Raw genomic sequence first — 21,965 nt, 5'->3', positions numbered from 1 at the left:
GTTATAACCTATTTAGGAAGGATCAAGTGCGCAAAGGGGGAGGGGAGTAGCACTCTATGTAAAAAATGGCATTACTTGCTTCAAAGACATTGACAACTCAGAAACAAGTGTTCTTGAATGTTTATGAATCAATGTCATAAAAGATACAGCACAATATAGAATACTAGCTGGTGTCTGCTACAGACCACCAAATCACACAAGAGAACAAATGACTGGCTCTTAAGCGCCTATCTGTAATGGGTAGGAAAAAAATATCTGTGTTATCATGGGGGACTTCAATCTGAGTGACATGGAATCATAGAATTATAGAAATGTAGGCTGGATGTGACCTCAAAGGTCATCTGGTTCATCCCCTGGTCCTGCAGCAGGACTAAGCAAATATAGACCATCCTTGACAGGTGTTTGTCTAATCAGCTCTTAAAAACTTCCTCCAGTGAAGGGGGTTCCGCAATCTCCCTTAATAACCTATTCCAGTACTTACTATCCTCATAGTTAGAAAGATTTTCCTAATACCTAACCTAAACTCCCTCAGCGCAGATTAAGCCCATTACTTCTTGTCCTAATTTCAGTGGACATGGAAAACAACTGATCACCATCCTCCTTATAACAGCATAATTGAAGACCGTTATCAGGTCCTTTCCCCCTCCCCTGTCTTCTTTTCTCAAGACTACACATGCCCAGTTTATTTTAAATTTTTCTCCATAGGTCACGTTTTCTAAACTTTTTATCATTTTTGTTTCTCTCTTCTGGACATTCCAATTTGTCCACATTGTTCCCAAAGTGTGGCACCAAGAACAGGACACAGTATTCCAGCAGAGGTCTCATCAGTGTCAAGCAGAGCAAGACAATTACCTCTTGTGTCTTACATACAAACACTCCTGTCAATATACCCCAGGATGCTATTATCCTTTTTGCAACTGATTACATTGACAACTTGTATATAATTTGTGATCCACTATAGCTCCCAAAACTTTTTCTGCAGTACTACTGCCTAGCCAGTTATTCCCCATTTTGTAGTTGTGCATTTGATGTTTTTCACTCCTAAGTGTCTCTACTGAATTTTATCTTGTTGATTTGAGACCAACTCTCCCATTCATCAAGGTTGTTTTGAATTCCCATCCTGTCCACCAAAGTGCTTACAGGCCCTCCCAGCTTGGTGTCATCCACAAATTTTATAAGCATACTCTCCACTCCATTATCCAAGTCATTAATGAAACTGAACCCAGGACTCTGAAGGGCCTCACTAGATAGATCTCCCCAGTTTGGCAGCGAACCATTGATAACCAGCCTTTGAGTACAGTTGGTTAAACCAGTTGTGCACTCACAGTAATTTTGTCTAGAGCATATTCCCCTAGTTTGCTTATGAAAATGATTGTGACTGTGTCAAAAGCCTTACTAAAATCAAAATATATGACATTTACTGCTTCCCCCTATCCACTAGGCCAGCAACACTGTCAAAGAAGGACATTAGGTTGGTTTGGCATGATTTGTTCTTATCAACCTATTATCTTCTAGGTGCTTATAAACCGATTGTTTAATAATTTGTTCCAGTATCTGGAGGTCACATGCTGACAGTATAAAAACATCCTTGGAATGTCTAAAAATTGCAAATGGCAATTTCCTAACTCAAAATATTTTGCAGTCAACATGGGGTAATTCTATGTTAGACTCATCTTGACAGACCGCAAGGAATTGATCACAGAACCAAAAATTAGTGATAGCTTAGGTTCAGTGATCATGATTTGATTACATTTACAATGTGCAAGCAGAATAAAATCCAGTTGAGTAATATATGTACTTGGTGCTTTAATAAGGCCAATTTTACAAAGCTGAAAATAATTATGAGACAAATCGGTTGGGAGAAAGAATTTAAACAGAAAAAAGGGAATGATAATTGGGCACTGTTTAAGATCATTTTAGTAGATGTCTCCAACCCCAAAATTCCATATTGAAAAGGGCCACACTGCTTAAAAATAAATATATATGTATACTGTATAACAAATAGAAAAAAGGGGAAGTTTATAGTGATGAATATTAATCAGAAGATTCAAACTGTAGAAAATTGATGAGGGAAGCAACCGGACACAAGGAGAACTTCATAGCCAGAACAGTTAAGGACTATAAGAAGGAGGGTTTTAAAAAAAAATATATTAGAAATAAAAGGGATTCTAATAATGATAATTAGCCATTACTAGACCGAAATGGTAGAACTATCAATGATAATGCACGAAAGGCAGAAGTATTCAAAAATATTTTTGTTCTGTATTTGGGAAAAAAGCCTGGTGATGTAATCATATCATATGATGATGATTTAATACTTTCCAATCCAACAGTAACTCAGAAGGATGTTAGAAAGCAGATACTAAAGCTAAACATTTTTAAATCAGCAGGTCCAGATAACTTGCATACAAGAGTTTTAAAAGAGCTTCCTGAAGAGCTCTCTGGACCATTAATGCTGATTTTCAATAAGTCTTGGAAAACTGAGGAAGTTCCAAAGGATGGAAAGAATACTACAGGTCTGTCATCCTGACATCCATCCCAGGCAATAAAAATGGACTGGCTGATACAGGACTTGATAAGTAAAGAGTGAAAGTAGGGTAATATAATTAATGCCAATCAATATGGGTTTATGGAAAACAGATAATTTCGAACAAACTTGATATCAGCTTTTGATGAGATTACAAGTCTGATTAATAAGGTAGTAGTCCTGATGTATTATAGACTTCTGTAAGGCATTTGTTTTGGTATCACACAATAGTTTAAGCAACTAGAATGATGCAAAAATTAAAAATGGACATATTAAATGGATTAAAAACTGGCTAACTGACAGGTCTCAAAATACAATTATAACTCGGCAATTATTACCAAGCTGATGTGTTTCTATTAGGGTCCACATGGACCTGGTGCTATGCTATTTAACATTTCTATGAGCAACATAGAAGAAAAGAAAATCATTACTGATAAAGTTTGCAGATGGCACAAAGATTGGGGGAGTAGTAAATAATGAAGAGGACAGGTCACTGTTACAGAGTGATCTGGATCACTTGAAAAGCTGTGTGCAAGCAAATGATGTGCATTTTAATATGGCCAAATGTAAAGTTCTACATCTAGGCACAAAGAATGTAGGTCATTCTTACAGAATGGGGGACTCTCTCCTGGAAAGCAATGACTCTAAAATGACTTGTGGTCAAAAGGGCTAACACAATCCCTGGATGTATAAACGGAATATCAAGTAGGAGTAGAGAGGTTATATTAACTCTGTATTTGGCACTAGTGCAACTACTAGTGGAATACTATCTCTAGTTCTGGTGTCCACAATTTGAGAAGGATTTTGACAAATTGGAGAGGGTTTAGAGAAGAGCCACATGAATGATTAAAGGATTGGAAAACATGCTTTATAGTGAATCAAAGAGCTCAATCTGTTTATCTTAACAAAAAGAAGACTACGGGTTGACTTGATTACAGTCTATAAGTAGCTACTTGAAGAACAGAAATTTGATTAAAATAGAGGGCTCTTTAGTTTATCAGAAAAAGGTATAACCAGATCCAATACCTGGAAATTAAAACTAGATAAATTCAGACTAAAAACAAGGTGCACATTTTTAACAGTGAGGATAATTAACCACTGGAGCAATTTATGAAGAGTCGTGATGGATTCTCGATCACTGGACATTTTAAAATGAAGATACGATGTTTCTTCTAAAAGATATATGGTAACTCCTCACTTAACGTTGTAGTTATGTTCCTGAAAAATGCGACTTTAAGCAAAACGATTTTAAGCGAATCCAATTTCCCCATAAGAATTAATGTAAATGGGCGGAGGGGGTTAGATTCCAGGGAAATTTTTTTTTTTTGCCAGACAAAAGAGTACACACACACACACAAACAGTATTAGTTTTAAACAAACAATTTAATACTGTACACAGCGATGATGATTGTGAAGCTTGGTCGAGGTGGTGGAGTCAGAGGGTGGGATATTTCCCAGGGAATGCCTTCCTGCTAAATGATGAACTAGCAATTGGCTGAGCCCTCAAGGGTTAACTTGTTGTTTATGTAGCCTCACACTCTACAAGCAGCAGAAATGGAGGGAGGAGAGACAGCATGGCAGACAGAGACAGAGACACACACCTACACCCTGAGAGAGAGAGAGAGAGAGATGCGCATTTCCCCTTTAAGTACACTGACACCACTCTTAAGTACACTACCTTGCTCAGTTAATCAGCAAGCTGAGGCCACAGCAGCTGCTGCCAGGAAGCTCCTTCCCTCCTGAGCCTTGTCATGTGTCCCCCCTGCTCTATGGAGATGGGGTAAGCGGGATGCAGGAGCGGGGGGGGAGGGAGGGGGACACCCTGACATTAGCCTCCCTCTCCTCCCCCCCTCCTAGCAAGCAGGAGGCTCTGAAGAGCAGCTCCAAGGCAGAGGGCAGGAGCAGCACATGGCAGTGGGGGGAGGGACCGCTGAACTGCTGGGAATTGATAGCCTGCTGGGTGTCTGCTGCACAGGGAACTTAGGGGAGCGGGGAGCTGATAGCGGAGCTAGTTCCCCACCAGCTAGGTGGTGGTTCCACCCTGGTTCCCCACCAGCTAGGTCCAATGGGCTGCTCTTTCTGCAAGCAGTGGACAAAGCAGGTGGCTGCCAAACAATGTTATAAGGGAGCATTGCACAACTTTAAACGAGCATGTTCCCTAACTGATCAGCAACGTAACAACGAAACAACGTTAACCGGGATGACTTTAAGTAAGGAGTTACCGTACTTAGTTTAAACAGGAGATAATTCAAGGAAGTCCTATGGCCCATGATATACAGGCGGCCGGATAGATGATCGTGAGACCCCTTCTGGCTTTACAGTCTATTAATCTTTTATTTCACCTTCTTGTATTCACTTTTCTTATTGTGGCTGTTAGACCAGGAGTTCTCAAACTAGGGGTCACTAGGTTATTATGGGGGTCGTGAGCTAACAGTCTCCACCCCCAAACCGCACTTCTCCTCCAGCATTTATAACAGAGATAAATATCAAAATGTGTTTTTAATTTATAAGGGGGAGGAGAGTCACACTCAGAGGTTTCCTGTGTGAAAGGGGTCACCAATGTAAAAGTTTGAGAATGACTGCGTTAGACAATGATTTTTGGAGTAAAACCTTATCCCACCCAACTCATCTTTTTAGAAAAGAAAATAATCTTAAATCTCTCCTGGTTCAAGACACTACTAGAGTGGAGCACTGAATTAAGGAAATTTTAAAATAACTCCTAATTAGACTAATGAATAATTGCCATGTGTCAGGCAGCATGACAAAGCTATAACCACTAGCGAGTCCTACTGATCTATTGCTTATAGATATGGTGACCAGATGCCAGTAATCAACAGAAACAGCATGGCCTTTTATAGGCAATCTGTATCACAGAGGCTGGATTAATCATTCAACAAATAAATTGCTTATTCATTGTGAAGACAGTGGTAGATAAAAATTGTTTGAGTTTGAAAATGTTTGATCCTTTTGAGACTAGTAAAAAAGAGTTTCTGTTGCATACATACTTAAATAATTATTTTACCTTTTTTTAAAAAATGCTCAAAAGGTTCACAAATATATTTTTTTAAATTGTGAAATAATCTTACTTCTCCCCAGCTCCCATAGTTCCATCGTGGACAGTGTCCAGAATCACAGCGTCTTGACTCTGGTGGCTTTGTTGCCTCATCACAGTAACTAGCACTTATTCCATCCACATCTTGACACACTACAACCCGACGTTGGAATCCACCTGCACAAGTACTAGAGCACTAGTAAAACAAAAGGCAAATATACATCTTTGTCAGTTGTGAAGACACTGCAATGCACAATATATTGCTTAAATGAACTTGAAAATAAGAAAGTTAGAAATTGGCACTGAACTATACATTTAAAACCCCAAAAAACAATTTTGTTAAAGGTCTAAACGTTCTAAATTTTAAAATCAAAATAAGTTGTTTTTGATTAAACATATTGCTTTTCAAATAAAAATGTATATTTAAGCTTACCAAATAGATACTGTACTACAATGTCATTTTCAGAAATATTAAAAAAGATAAGAGAGAACTCTAATGCATGCAGAATGATGAACACAGTAAATACATTTTAGTAGTTTGCTTACTGCTCCCCATGGTCCTGTTCTCCACTGGTTTCCTCCTACAGAAGGATGGCTCCATTGATTTACATTATCTTGTGGGTGATGGCCCCTGTGTATTGGAGGGTAATCTAGTTCTGGAAAATGGCTTGGATGGTCATGCATTTTAGGAATATGACGATAAACTGGAAGGCATGGTGGCATGTTACACTCTTGCTCTTTGGAAGGACGGCTTTCAGGATCACAGTAATTCTCGTCAATTTGTTGATGGTAGTTGACACAGACAACTTGTCTTGTTGCTATTCCATTATCACATGTAACTGTGCACTGACCAAAAATTAACCCAACACTTGTGATACAACATAACATAAAAAAAACAATAACTAAAGATATTCATATTTACTTTTGAAATTAATAAATGTATAATTATTTTTTCAGGGCACCGACAGTCTCTTCATATACCTCTACATAGCACTTAGCACAATGAAGACCCAATTCTAATCAGAGCCTTTAGGCACTAACATCATATAAATATGCAGCAGCAGCAACAACAAAAATAATACTCACGGGTGACCAATTTCCAGCTTGCCACTCTCCACATGGACTAAAACAGTTTGAAATCTCAGCTGGTCTGGGTAAGTGTGTACAGAGTGATTCATCAGCAACTCCACCATAAGCATCCCTACAACTCACATAGCGAGCACGGTTACCTTTTCCACAAGATGCAGAGCACTATGAAGCAGAACAATATATGTTAATCATATTTTATTAGATCAAAAAATCCAAAATTAACTTGCAAACGTAAGCATATTTAGTACTAACATGATTTTAATATAGGTTTTAATCCATAAATTAAACACAAAGAGCCAGATTCCAACCTCAATTATACTGCTATAAACCCAGAGTCATAGAATACCGGGTTGGAGGGGACCTCAGGAGATCATCTAGTCCAACCCCCTGCTCAAAGCAGGGCCAATCCCTAATTTTTGCCCGAGATCCCTAAATGGCCCACCTCAAAGATTGAACTCACAACCCTTGGTTTAGCAGGCCAGTGCTCAAACCACTGAGCTATCCCTCCCTCAAGTTACTCTTAAAGTAACCCAAGATGTGTATTTGCCTCAGCCTGTATCACCTTTATTGGCCTCTCTCCATGGTGAATAGCTCCCTTTAAGGTGTAGTCTTGGGCGCAACTGCTAGTGGGGAAACCTTGACAGTGCGGCTCTAATGGAGCTGTGCTATCGGGGAATGAGGGGTAGAGTACTGCTAGATGGGCCTGACATGCGCAGCTTACAGAAGGGCTATGGGGTTTGGATGTGCAACCTTAACTGTTTCACATGAGTGTATATGTTAAGATGTAGTCTTCAAAATATATGATTGCATTATCACGTAATTATTATTTTCTACAGTTTAGATATCTATAGGTAGCTTCTTCCTATACTTTTCAATTATTTTATAGTGAGACTAATTTTATTGACAATGATAAAGTATATTTAGGGTCTGATTTATAATGTCATTACTCTGTTTTTGACACCAGCATAAATCTATCAGGCCCTCCCTGATGTGTTCATATCTCAAAAACTGTCCAAGAACTGAGTCAAAGGCTTTTTGAGTAGGCATCATCTCAATCCGGTCTCAATTTCAGTACACTTTGCACTGCATAGCTAAATTAGACATGCATGCATGTCTCAGTTATACACTTTATGAACTTACAAAAAAATATATAGGATCAGTGCATCTTTTCAAATGTTCATACCTCAGATAAATCAAAGCCAATTTTTACTAGAGTACTCAGACACTTCTTTGCAATGAAGTTTATTTACATGGAAAATTACAACTTTAACCCCACCACTGTTCAGCAGTACAGCTGTTTAAACCAAAGGCATCAATAATCCTTTTATAATGGGAAAAATATATATTTTCCCTCTCCCTATGCTTAAAAACTGGTGAATCATTTTTGCACAGCTGACCCCCAAAAGTTCTTTTGAGAGAACTCAGATAGAAAATTTCAGACAGAAAGGTAAAATTTAAGTTCTAAGCACTGAAAAATGGGACAGAATGGGAACTTTCTTAACTATATAATTAGCTACTATGCTCACTGTAATATATTACATACTGGGGTCCATGATCCATATCTCCACTGAGTCACCTTCCCTATGACAGGAAGCGATGTCGTCCATAATTTTGTGGTTTCTGGACAAATAGGCATTTCACAGTCCTTTGAAAAAAAGAATAATGTAAACTTTAAACATATTTTTCAGAACTGCAAAAAGCAAAGCAAATCACCATTATATTATGGTAACACTATTTTTCAGTAATACTGTTCTCTATTTTTCCATAGCCTTATTCAATGGTGTTTCAAAGAACATTTACCCCATATTAATTATGGTTCTTCAAGATGTGCTGTCCACACAGATTCCACTTTTGAGGATAGATTCATAAAGTACCAGATTTAGGCACCATTAGTATTCACAAAACCCCCATTCAGCTGCTGCCTAAGTTTTTGCAGTACAAGTTCCCTACGTGCCTATTTCTCTGCCTTATTGGCATCTGGGTGCCTAAGCAATAGCATGATCCACAAACTATGGGAATCATAGAATCATAGAATATCAGGGTTGGAAGGGACCTCAGGAGGTCATCTAGTCCAACCCCCTGCTCAAAGCAGGACCAATCCCCAATTAAATCATCCCAGCCAGGGCTTTGTCAAGCCTGACCTTAAAAACTTCTAAGGAAGGAGATTCTACCACCTCCCTAAGTAACGCATTCCAGTGTTTCACCACCCTCCTGGTGAAAAAGTTTTTCTTAATATCCAACCTAAACCTCCCCCACTGCAACTTGAGACCATTACTCCTTGTCCTGTCATCTTCTACCACTGAGAATAGTCTAGAACCATCCTCTCTGGAACCACCTCTCAGGTAGTTGAAGGCAGCTATCAAATCCCCCCTCATTCTTCTCTTCCGCAGACTAAACAATCCCAGTTCCCTCAGCCTCTCCTCACAAGTCATGTGTTCCAGACCCCTAATCATTTTTGTTGCCCTTCGCTGGACTCTCTCCAATTTATCCACATCCTTCTTGTAGTGTGGGGCCCAAAACTGGACACAGTACTCCAGATGAGGACCCACCAATGTTGAATAGAGGGGAACGATCACGTCCCTCGATCTGCTCGCTATGCCCCTACTTATACATCCCAAAATGCCATTGGCCTTCTTGGCAACAAGGGCACACTGTTGACTCATATCCAGCTTCTCGTCCACTGTCACCCCTAGGTCCTTTTCCGCAGAACTGCTGCCTAGCCATTCGGTCCCTAGTCTGTAGCGGTGCTTTGGGTTCTTCCGTCCTAAGTGCAGGAAGATAGGCGCTAACTCATCTGTGGGGCGTGATCTGGTAGGCATGCTCAGAGACCACCTAACTCCATACAAAACAGCCAGGAGGAGCAGGAGCAGGAGCTTTCTGATATTTTTTAGCCTAGCTGTGAGGGTAATCACGCAGAATGTGGGAGACCACCAGCTCAAGTCCCCACTCTGCCTGATGAGACAAGATTTGAATAAGGAGTTGCTACCTCTCAGGTAAGTGCCCTAATCACTAGCCTATGGGATATTCTGGTGCAGGTTTCCTTCAATTCTCCTGCTGAAGCGATTATAATTTGGATAAATTATTAAATAGTCATTGGGCCTGAAAGAGAGAAAAACTCCATAGCTGGTAGGTAGGGCATTCTTCTGAGAGGTGGAAGACCCAGGATCTAATCCTCCTGTTCCAATGACCCTTGTAGAGAGGGGAGGGGAAAAACCTATCTCTACACAGTCCTTAGTCTGCAGATTTTTGTTTTATTTTGAGCCTATGGGCAGAGACAACTTATTTAAGGCTAACAATGAATTAACAATGAATTAATAATGAAGTAACTAGCAGTAACTACTCTATTATTAGTAGTTAGAACTGTATTAGCTAACTTGCTCAGTCCAAGGAAGGCGGACACAATCTATCTCACAACCACGGGCAATAAGAAGAAACCGAGTCTGAGTTGTGGCTGCCCTGTCCTTTATGCCCTCAGCTACAGGGCACAGGCATGGCCTCAGCAAACACTGTTATTCAGAAGAATCTGATCTCCTGTGTATGTGGTGCATGTGCACCGACTATTGAATCTGTGGGGACAATCACTTGAAGCAGCAGCTTTATTTCCACATTTCAATCACTTATTACATGCTTATACATTTGCAAGGCTTGTTTAAGTAGCCCTCTTCTGCAGCAGCCCGATCCCCAACAGCAGTCAAATTAACTCGCTGATTCCTCTTAAATAACTCTTTCGCCAACGTTACAATCAGTCGGCCCTATGTTCTTTGTGTTCCGTGGGCTGATGATTGGACTCAGCCCTAGGAGTTTGCTGGTGTTCTGGAGCTGTACTGGGTACTTAATCCAGTGGCTGGATGTACATATGAATAGACAATCCCTATGGACTCCAGACTATTTGCATTATATTATTAAAAGGAATCAAAGATCAACTGAGTGTAACAAAGAAGCACTTTATTAGGGGAAAGGATAGGATTAAATTAAAAGAAAGGGAAGGATAGGAATCTGGAATAAAAGGAAAGGGCAGTGAATCAAGTTATACCAGCTTATACAACTGAAATATATTAACCTCAGAGATTCCTCCCGCCAAGTAGTCATATTCCCCCTCTATTAACTAAACATGATCAGAATCCCACAACAGAGTCTGGCCCCGCCTGCAGGTGGTCAGCCTATGCATATTGCTCCATGCACTGGAGCGTTTTAGTATTAATCAAAGGTTCTTTTGACCGTCTGCAAAAGTCTTGGCAGTCCCAGTCATGTGCAGGCTATTCAGGGAGTGGTCGGCTGTCCAGGAATGTCAGTCAGGCTCCTGCCCCGTAACGCCTTTTCTCTTGCTCAGCCTCCACTATCCAGATTTGAAGTACACGGTATGAACACTTAGTTTCAGTATAATATTCCCAGCCTCTAGGCTACTGGGAGATACTTCTCTGAAGGCCCCGCCGCAAATGGCAATGAGGCTACATTTATATAATTGGGTTTATTTAAATAAAAAAAACAAACAATTGTTTGCTTGAAATGCATTTGTTTGACTTACTTGACTGTCTCTAGGACGGGTAGCAGCATTACACTCTCTGTCATCCTCTAAAATAACTCCATAAGTGCCAGTAACACATTTGACTGCACGCATTTGGTATCCACGTCCACATGTCACAGCACACTGTTAAAGACAACAATTTTAGTTGCTTCAAATAGTTTAAAACTTGGTCATCATTTTAAAATGATAAAATTTCTATTTTTAAACAACATCCATGTAACAAGAACAGGAATGTAATAATCTAGAAATATTTTTTTTGCACAGTCCTTTTTTAAATTTAAATTTATTCTTGCTCTAAAAATATTCTAATGATAATTTAACAGATGGAATAACTTTAATATTGAATAATAATTCTGAATACCTACTGCACAGGAGCTAATTTACATGCTTAATTACCATACCCATAATTGTATTCAATGCATCTACAAATGAAAAGTTATATATAACTTGCCATTTTATGCACAATTAGCATTATTTAATCTATTTTCAGAGAACTGCTTGTCTAAAACTCTGAAAATCAGACCCCCATTTTACAGCAATTGGCCTGCTCAACAACTATGGCTAATGCAAATACAGTGAATTTATATCCCCGATAACCATCTTTATCCACAATCATGTCCCCTCCAAACATTGCTCAAGTCACAGGAAGTGCCCCTTTGAGATCCCACTGGATATCAAACCTCACCCACCCAACCCCAACCTCTCTCTCTTGGACAAAAAAGAAAAGCAGCGGTATTAGAAGAATATGCAAAAACACCCTTTGTGCTTCTCTAATCCTGATAATATCCAGGCTTTCAGACTGCTCCAGACATAAATCAGAGCAACCCTCAGGATGCTCTAATTTACACAGGCAGACAGCAGCTCCAGAGGCCACTACAGCATTCAGAGACTGCAAGACACAGGGATGTCCTCGTCATTTAAAAGCCACAATGGATATATGCCACCCCAAGCATAACCCCAGGAATCCTCCAGGGCTGGATATGCTGACCTTAGGCAGAGTGACCATATGTTGTGGTTTTTCATATAGTGTCCCAAGAAATTATTTCAGGATCATATCAAAACATTTGGGTTTTTATAGCTTCAAAACTTTTGTTTAAAATCCATTGTACACCAAGCAGAATTAACTTTCTGTACTAGAAACAAACTGTCCAATGAAATAAGCTTCCAGTGTGATAAACATTGTAGGGAATGAAGTGAAAAGTCAAATCAATATAGATCAGTGGTGGGCAACGTGCAGCCCGCATGCTTCCCGCAACTCCCATTGGCCGGGAACGGTGAATCACGGCCACTGGGAGCTGCGGGAGGCTGGGCCTGCAGAAGGTCAATGTAAACAAACTGTCTCGCGGCCTGCCAGTGGATTACCTGACGGGCTGCAGGTTGCCCACCACTGGTGTAGATGCTATGAAAGCTGTTCTTTTGCTCAAAGCTTTTATTTCATTATATACTCATTCAGGACTCTGAGTTATCAGAAAAAAATCCTGTATTCTAAGAAATATGCACATGTTGTTAAGTCAGAAGTTGGCAGTAAAAATTGCAGTTTATCAGTAGATGCCAATTCATGGAATTTGGAGTAATGAGAATGGAGAGTTTTGTTTTGTTGTTATTTCATGGATTTCTAATTTGGCAAATTTCCTGTAGGTGTTGTATCAGAAATGCCAAGTACAGCAATTGCTTACATGGAAAAGTAATATTATGAAAGTTTTTAATGGATTTTGAGCTCATTTTAATGCAATTTAGCAGCTGGAAATGAAGAGAAGCCAGCACTGGTGACAGATCATTAGCAATTGCTCTGCAGACTCCCAGCACTACACTAAATTTGAGGAATTCTGCCTTGGATGGAGAGAGATTAAATAGATTAGACAGATGAAAAGTTCTATAGAAGTGAAAAGTATAGTTCAAGGATGTGCTTATAGGCCTCTTCTCCACAAGGTCTCTGCATTTCACAGGTAAAAGAAATATTATCATATGTTTTCCAGCTCCCTAGCTACAAGTTCTCACTGAATATCCTAGACTTCTTGTGAATAACCTGAAAACAATGCTGGTTTGATTATTCAGACAGGGCTCCATCAAATTAAGGAACCTTCTTTTGAACTAGTTTTCAACTACTTTACTAGAAATATCCCTCTTTCAAACGAATACATCCTATTTTGGAATTTTGCAGTATATCGGATGTATACCAGATATATGCCTTTAGAAACAAAGCACACACTGCTGAATTGTAAATACACTTATTTTAAATAAAATAAATAAACTGTGCATTTTTCCTAAAGATTCTATATTACATTAAGCAGCCAGAGATTCTTAACAGTATCATTAGCTTGGCATATATAGTCTTATATTTTAAATCAAGGTTGCCCCTAGAAGTGCAGATTTGTCTAGAAATGACTGGCTGGACATTTACCACCAATCTGACTGCTCTGGGAATTGCATCTACTTGCATTAATTTTAGGTTAGCAACATGTTTTACTCAACACACATAAAACATGCTGAAGTTTGACAGAATCTTACAACCTTAGCAATTATATTCCAACAGAAAATATTTTAAAACTTTGTTGTTGCATGATCATTCAAAAGTCTGGAATAGATGAAAAAAGCAAAAATGCATATGTACTCACTGATCCCCATGGTCCTACTTGCCAAGATGCACATTCATGAAGTTCACATGATCTTACTGATTCTGGTCTAGAGTTTGGATTACAGAAGTTCTCTCTCAGTTTTTCATCATTCAGTTGACACCATACTTGTCGATGCCTCATTCCCTTCCCACATGTCACAGGACACTGCAGAGTGGTAACATTAAATTTGTCAGCTGATAAAAAGTATGAAATATAAATGAATAGATTCACCTTTTCCAGTTATTTGTTGGACTTCAGTTAATATACAGCTAATCACAAAAACATTTTTATAGTTTAATACAACCAATTCTTTATTTTCTTGCTTTCTAACCAGTTCCCAGTTCAAGGATATACCAGTCCAATGATCTATAAACATTTCCCCGGCTATAAAAATGTGAATACAAATTAAAGTTCATTTACTCATTAACATTAAATTAAAGTATCATAAAATGTATACTTATCATAAATTATGAAAAAATATATGCCTTAACTTCCAGAGGAAACATGTTTAGCCCATTCCTAATTCAGAGCAAGCCAGTATAATCTACATGAAAATATAAATAATAATGTTCTTTGCTTGATTGCATAGTTTTTATTACTTCACAAAAATTAGTGGTAAGATATTAGATAAATCCCTGTAAGAACCCTCACAGTCTTGCAATAACATTTCCGGGAAAAACTGAATTACTGGTAAGTTTTTCACAAGACATCAAGCAAGCTATCAGGAGAGCTCTGCAAAATTCTAGCACTAGAATATGCTATATATAATGTACAATGAAAATAACTAATAAAACCAAAACTGTGAACATTTAAAAAGTACTGCTTACATTTAAAGTAATTTTTAAAGTAGTATAATAATATCAAAGGAGCCTGAAGTTTTGCGTGATTAGTGTTACCTCACTCCAATCACTAGTAGCCCAGTTTGGACATAAAAACTCATTACAGTTCTGCATTACAATCCTTGGAAGCTCATGACATTCTCTACCAGCTAGCCGACGACCAAAGTTGTTCATACAAAAAGCTTCTCTCGTTCTTATGCCTCTCTCACAGCTCCTGGAACACTGGAATATAGAAAAAAGTAAAACAGAGCACAAGAAATATACTGTAACAAAGACCAATTCAAGCTACATTAAAAATAGATCCATTGGGCCAAATTCATCCCTGGTGTAACTCTACAGACCTCAAATAAATATCTCAGAGATAAATTTGTTCCTTTGCTGTTTAGCTCCATGATATAGTTCATAAACTAATGTTAAGGCTGCAATTTTATACCTTATCTTCTTAAAATACATATAAAACATTATGTTAATAGAAAGCAATTTAAGTTACAAAATAAAGCACTTCCAAGTTAGGAAATGCCAGATTTATGATTGCCCATGTAGCCTCTTGCATCCATCCTGTGTATTGAATGATGCAGGGATTCTGTGGAAAAAATAGTATATGATCATGCAATTAAAGACTAACATAATGCATATACACAAGGAGGCAGAATTACAGTTGCATGGACAGCCTTAATTCTGGCATTTCCTAACTTTCAAGTGCATGACTTTGCCATCGAAATAATTTTCTTTAAACATAATTTTTGTGTGTAATTTCTTAAGTATTTTTAAAAAGTAAAAAGTTAAAAAAAATTATCTTATATATGAGTATAACAACACCCCTGCCACTCTACATCATCAGCAGGGTTTGAACACTGAACATTCAGCATTGCTCTATCACAAATTGTTACCACTTGAGCTTCAAAACTAATTACATTAGCTGGCAGAAGGAGAAGGCTGTTATCCCAGAGGAGGAAATAAATCACTGATGTCATGTGGTAGGTCTTTTTTTCTTCTTCTTGTTTTCTAACCAATGCCCAATTCAAGGATATACCAGTCCAATGATTCATTAGCGTTTCTCCACCAACAAAAATGTGAATATAAATGAGAGTTCATTTACTGGTAATGTTAAAGTATCACTCATACTAAAGGAGTTATTGGAGAAGCCTAGCTTAGGGTAGGTCTAGGGAGTTCTTATGGGAGGCTGGCCTGATCTGGCTCTCTCTCGCCTCTCTCTCCAGAGGAAGTGAGCAGCACCTGCCCTAGGGGATTGGGAGGATGGGTTTCTGAAGCCATATGCTGGGTCCAGAGGGGTTACAGATGAAGATCAGTCCAGTTCTTTCCCCCCACCCTCCCATCTGCACTGGGAGCTGGGGGAGCTCTTGCCCTTTGTGGTGCCTGCTTAGAGGAGGATGTGACACTGGGGCTATGTATCACGTTCATTAGGGTATGGATTGGGAAGACTCCAGCACTACAGCTGCTCTGGCAACTCCCAGTTGTTCCCAATGTAGTTTGTGCTGGTGCTGTGATGATGTGGTTGTGTTCAGTGATTTGGCATCCTGCCAAAATTTTCCTGAAGAATGAAAGCAAGAGAAGCAAAATGGCAATTTTTAAACTGTTTATAACTCAACTAAACCAGAATGGAAATGTAACTGGGACAAAGAAAATGCTCTTCTCTCTGCTGAATTTCAAAGGCCAGCTTCAAACAATCAAGGTGTTAGAGCTTCTATAAAAAAAGTTTCAATAATCTTTTAAAATAGAAAGTGTCAGGAAACCTAAAGATAGGGTTTGCTACCAGTTCCCCTATAACAACTCATATTTTCCGAAGATATTTTTCTTTCGGTTACTTAAAAATCAGAGCAAATTACTACCAGAAAAAAATCAAAATCTACTATGAGCACTAATCAGAAGAATTGCAATCGTACAATCATAAGGGTTGAATTTGTACCTCTGACCATTCCGTGTAGTGCCAGCTTGTTAGCAGACAGTCACCATGACAGGGTTCTCTGATTGGTGGTTTCTGCTGATCAGCGCAGTATTTATCATCCACTGGAACACTCAGTCCTTTTGAAACAGAGTACTTCATGCAGTGGATGTCTAAAGACCGATACCCCGGGCCACACCGTGATGTGCACTCACTTTTGCCAATATTATGCCACCTACAAGTATAAACTGTTATATAAAACTAAATATATTTTAATAAATACAAAATAAATGCATTAAGCACTCAGATACTATAGTGAGGAATGCAGTATAAAATCGATTTTAGGCAATAGATTAAATAAATTGAAAGTAAACATAAGGACTGAAATTTTCAAAACTGTCATGGGGATTTAAACACACAAACTGAGGGTTTGCCTACACAGCATTTTGGAACGAGCAGGAGAGAGCCTCCCAGCCCAGGTTGACAGACTCCGGCTAGCAGGGCTTGTACTAGTGCTCTAAAAATAGCTACATAGACAGCGTTTTACACACTGTGGCTCGGGCTGGAGCTCAGCCGCTGAATCCTAGGGAGAAGGATGGACTTCCGAACTCGAGCTCCAGCCCAAGCCACAACGTCAAAGTGCTCTCTCTGTACAGCTATTTTTAGAGCATTAGCACGAGCCCTGCTAGCCCAAGTCTATTGACCCAGACTGGGAGGCTCACTCCTGCTTGCTCCAAAATGCTGTATAGACATACCCTGAAAGACTTCTAGACAGTTTTTTTAATTAACAGAACTTGTGTCTAAATCCCTTGGGTGATTTTGAAAATCTCAATCAGTGATTCTAACCCTATATTATTTGAATACTGCAATCTGGGCATTCCTGGTGCACCAGCAATAGAAGACTGGGCCCCAAATGATTTCCTATTGAGAGTATAATTCTTGGTGAAATTCAGTAAAGTCAGAGTATTTTGGATGCTGGGGAGGTGAAATTCAGCCCCCTCAACCAAGAACCAAAATAAATACAATATTTCTTAGTTTCACAAGTGTAAATCGAGAGTGTGATTCCATGCAATCAACTCATTTTCTTTTTATAAAAGGCTGGAAGCTCACCTGTGTATAATACTTTGTTTAGATCGACAGCTACAAAATAGTTAAGTGTTAAAAGAGCCTTTTCATAAAAACATCTTTTTACCTTAATTCACACTCTGTATTGCACTCTTCAGAGACTGCTGGTAGAGGAGGTATATTTTCACATCTTTGGTCAGACACTACCAAGTGATCGCTCTTACGTATGCATGTAACTTTTCTTCTACGAAGACCTTGAACAAAACATTTGGAAAAGTTTAAAGAGCTAAGAAAAAAGTGGTTTTGATTATTGCCATTTTTGTTTAGTTTAAAGTTAGCTACGTATTTTCTCTAATTAAATATTCATTTGTGTTTCTCCAAATAATTACACAGAATAGGAAAGCCAACATACATGAGACAAAAATCTCATCTCTCTCCACTTGCCTCTCTAGGAGTCTCACAAGTCATCGCTGGTCCAACCCACACAGCTGGTCACACCCTGGAACTGCTGTTCAAAAGATGTTGATTAGGGTTGGCCAACAAACAAGAATTCCATTTTGTGAGAAATTTTGAGGTTTCGGAATTTACTTTTGTTTCTCATCAGAACAAACCTGAATTTTTTTCACAAAAAAAGGGAACAACCTGAGAGAGAAACAGAGAGAGAGAGAGAGAGAGATCCCCTTAGCCCAGAATAGCCAATACTCCAGTGGTTAGGGAACTCACCTGAGATATGGAAGACCCAGCTTCAAGCTCCTGAAACTGGTTCCCAGGTACCTATCTGGGGTTGCTCACTCTCTTCTTTTGACCAAAAACTCCAGCCTGGACCTGAGAAGCCTTCCCAAAGACAGTTTCATTGAAACAGCCACAGTTCCATAAGAAGCTTAGGTTTTGACAAATCAGCATTTTCTCATAAAAATGCTTAGTCAAAAAAATTCCCTATCAGTTCTTATGTTGATGTAGAAGACAACACAATCCAGCTACTGCATCAGCATCACCTGATTAAGGCAGTGGCCAGAGCACTGCTTACTTCCAGGCAACTAGAAATACCCACAATCCTAGCTGATCAACCCTATCAAATTCCAAAGCATGTTAAAAGACCACAGTACTCCACCTACAGGCAAGGAGTTGAGAATCTGGAGAGGTATGATAACTGTAGCATGATGACAGCTATCAACATTCTGGCCCCCAAATTGCCATAAAGGCCAAGAGAATTTTTCTTTCTATCTCTGCAGAAGCTGCCAAATTTCACCCAAATGAGGTATTCAAGGTGGTAAACAGCACCATCAATTCTGACCACCTACAGTCCAAAGCAGAACTTAGCACCAAACACTTCACGAAAAGACCACACGCATTCAGGAAGTCTCTTAGGCTTCATGTAGCTAATATCCCTTTGCCAGATAGTAAACAGCACTTCTGTTCCTTAAATTCAGCCCATTCACTCCACAACTATAGAACATTCTGAGGGAGACTCAACCAAAACCTGTGAATCTAATCCAGGCCCTTCCTGGTTCGTGAAAAAGAGTCACAAGCAACTAATATCCCTCCTGACTGAAAGGACCAATGTCCTTTCCCCTTTCAGACATAGAACTGTCCTACCGATAATGAAGAAATCCATGTGGCGGTATATCAGAACTGACTAACTACCACGCCATATCAAACTTTCCACTTCTGAGAAAGCCCACAGAGAAGCTACCCAAAAGCTGCTTTCAAACTCATCTAGCTGCAGCCAATATTCTAGACCTAGCATAATCTGGATAGAGGCCAGGACATGAAACAGAAACAGCATTAATGGCACTGATGGATTATCTCTTGATGTCAACAGATGGAAGGCAGACATCCAATCTCATACTCCTGGATCTCTACAGAAGTACGATCAATCATGTGAACCTGCTGTCCTGCCTAAAAGAGGAAGCAGGAGTCGAAGAGAATGCAATTCCTGGAGGGAATCACCCAAAGGGTAGCAATGAGAAACTGCCTCTCTACCTGTGGACTGCCATGATTAGGGCTCCGTGTCTTTTCACGGAGGTTGCGGAAGTCACAGCGGGAACAGCTGTGGGGGGAGTGGGGCGCAGCAGCTAAGATTTAGTCAGGGGTATTTATGGTACAAGTCATGGACAGGTCATGGGCCATGAATTTTTGTTTATTGCCCATGACCTATCCATGACTTTTACTAAGAATACTTATGACTAAATCGTAGCCCTAGCCATGACATACATCTACACTGCAAATTAAAACCCACAGTGATGAGTCTCACAGCCCGGTCAATTGACTCAGACTCATGCTTAACTGTTGGGTTAAAAATAGCAATGTAGACATTCCTGCTTAGGTTAAGAGCCTGGGCTCTGACACACAGTGAGGGGATAAGGTCTCAGAGCCTGGGCTCCAGCAAGAACATCTACATGGCTATTTTTAGCCCCACAGCCTGAGCTGCAGCCTGACCTGGACTCTTAGACTCATTGCTGCGGGTTTTTCTTTATAGTGTAGACATACCCAAAGGGATCAATTCTCTCTTTAGTTCTATGCAACATCTACATGCAGCACTGAGACATCATGGACTCAAATGCCATGCATATGCAGATGAGACATAGCTTTTTGTTATCCTCTGCAATGTCTATTGTGTGGACCTCCTGGTTATTCATAACAAGCTTGGATATGAAGCTTAATCCACTATGATAGGTTTCTTTAACTGAAAGATTTTACTGAGCTTTCTCTGACTTTTAGGAGATTCAGCTAAGGTTTAGAAAACATACAAATGGCTCCTTTTGTTGGCACTCTGGCTTAGTTCATGTCAAGCAAGAGCACTAGCCATATCAATCAGATTCTTGTAAGGCAAGTGGCTAGTTTTTTATGAGATTATATAATGTAACCATTTTTGAGTCAAACTGCTTCCATAAATATAGAAATTCAATTATTACTGCTAGAACTGTTGTGAAAATGTTAAAATAAAATAAAATAAAATACCTTTCTCTATATATAAAATTTTAAACTAAATAGAACTAATAGAATAAATCCTTTGAATAACCCAATCCATGTTGTCACACTTTTCTGGATGACACATATCTTACGTATACCTTAATTTCAATATCACTCATTTTAATCTCTAAATTTAAATTACCTATAATTTCATGCAAATTTTACACTTTTACAGTTGAAAATTATTTACGTTACATTTAAATTATTTTCAGAATCCAGAATAGAAGATACAGAACTCTATTTACAAAAGGGAAATGAATCCCTCACCATTTAAAGTTTCCTGCATTTATTGGTGTACCTGGTTTTCAGGACTTTATCCCAAAATTACGTGCCACATTTGGGCATACACAGGTTGAGATGCATGATGTGACATGATGTTAAATACTTCTGAATTTACATATAAGAATATGAAATATCATCATAAACAGAATTCTGATTTCAAAAAGAATTCACAATACCTTGGCACATTTTGCTGCACTCTTGCCAGGGACCATATGGATCCCAGGTAAACAGATCACTTCTCTCTTCTATAGGGATACTGAATGAATAACGCACATCAGGATTGTACAAATTCCCTACACACAATACCTTTAAAGATATAAAAATAATACTTTTTTTCAATAAATTGGCCCGACTTTAAAAATATAAACACTTATTAGCTTTAAAAACTTATTAAAACATAAAAAATTCACCTGCAAAATTAACTCTTCTTCTAGTCGATCAGTGCTGTTAATTCGCTCTACACTGTTGTTTGAACCACTGTACTCAAAAATGGCTCCTTGTATACCGATTTCTTTTTTAGACATGCTTACAACAAAATTTCCATTCAGGATAAAATTCCCATGAGTATCAGATAATGCTAAAAGTAAAAATTTGGGAATAAACATCTATCCCAATTAAAAGGTATAATAAACATTAATACAAATTTGATGTTTTGATAATACAAATTTTGATATTTGCATTTAGTTATTCATTATGATAATTGGTATTTTTTTATTTATGACAAACAGCTTTGGAAACATCAGTAAGATCTGATACCATTAGTAACATACTTCTATTCAGTAGGTTCTATCTACATCATTAAAATTTGGGGGACCTGATTACAACAGCGTAGTAATACCAGAAATATTTTTAAAATGATTTGGTCCTGTCAGTATACTTGGGAACAGTTTGTATTACTGAATTGTTCTACTGTCTTGTATTCTACAGGGCTATAGTTCTATTCAGTAACATGGTTAAAATTGGGTAAGTCCTAGGCCTTCATTGGCAAGACTGAAATGTACATTCTGGCATTACCTGATATATTTTAATATTGTAAGATAGGCTTTTAGAAAACTATGCTTCTTTTCTCCTAGTATTTTTCATCCATGGATCGAA

At 38.7% G+C, this 21,965-nt stretch overlaps 1 protein-coding gene across 3 annotated transcripts in view; it reads right to left on the bottom strand.

The window, feature by feature from the left end:
• ADAMTS20 (ADAM metallopeptidase with thrombospondin type 1 motif 20) overlaps positions 1-21,965 on the bottom strand; it is a 184,582-nt gene that overhangs the window by 78,489 nt on the left and 84,128 nt on the right. For 2 of the 3 annotated variants that reach the window (XM_074942180.1, XM_074942179.1), the window contains exons 17-27: positions 21,281-21,447; positions 21,047-21,176; positions 17,743-17,869; positions 16,575-16,785; positions 14,705-14,869; positions 13,809-13,973; positions 11,194-11,316; positions 8,212-8,313; positions 6,666-6,830; positions 6,126-6,425; positions 5,614-5,775 (exon numbers count right to left, since the gene is read on the bottom strand). In XM_074942180.1, coding sequence (XP_074798281.1) covers positions 5,614-5,775; positions 6,126-6,425; positions 6,666-6,830; positions 8,212-8,313; positions 11,194-11,316; positions 13,809-13,973; positions 14,705-14,869; positions 16,575-16,785; positions 17,743-17,869; positions 21,047-21,176; positions 21,281-21,447 — 1,817 coding nt within the window. The remainder of the gene's footprint in view (positions 1-5,613; positions 5,776-6,125; positions 6,426-6,665; positions 6,831-8,211; positions 8,314-11,193; positions 11,317-13,808; positions 13,974-14,704; positions 14,870-16,574; positions 16,786-17,742; positions 17,870-21,046; positions 21,177-21,280; positions 21,448-21,965) is intronic. The other variant, XM_074942181.1, reaches the window with a different exon arrangement.

This window comes from Natator depressus, chromosome 1, assembly GCF_965152275.1.
Source record: "Natator depressus isolate rNatDep1 chromosome 1, rNatDep2.hap1, whole genome shotgun sequence".
Classification (NCBI taxonomy): Eukaryota; Metazoa; Chordata; order Testudines; family Cheloniidae; genus Natator; species Natator depressus.
This window is presented reverse-complemented; position numbering and strand designations above follow the sequence as displayed.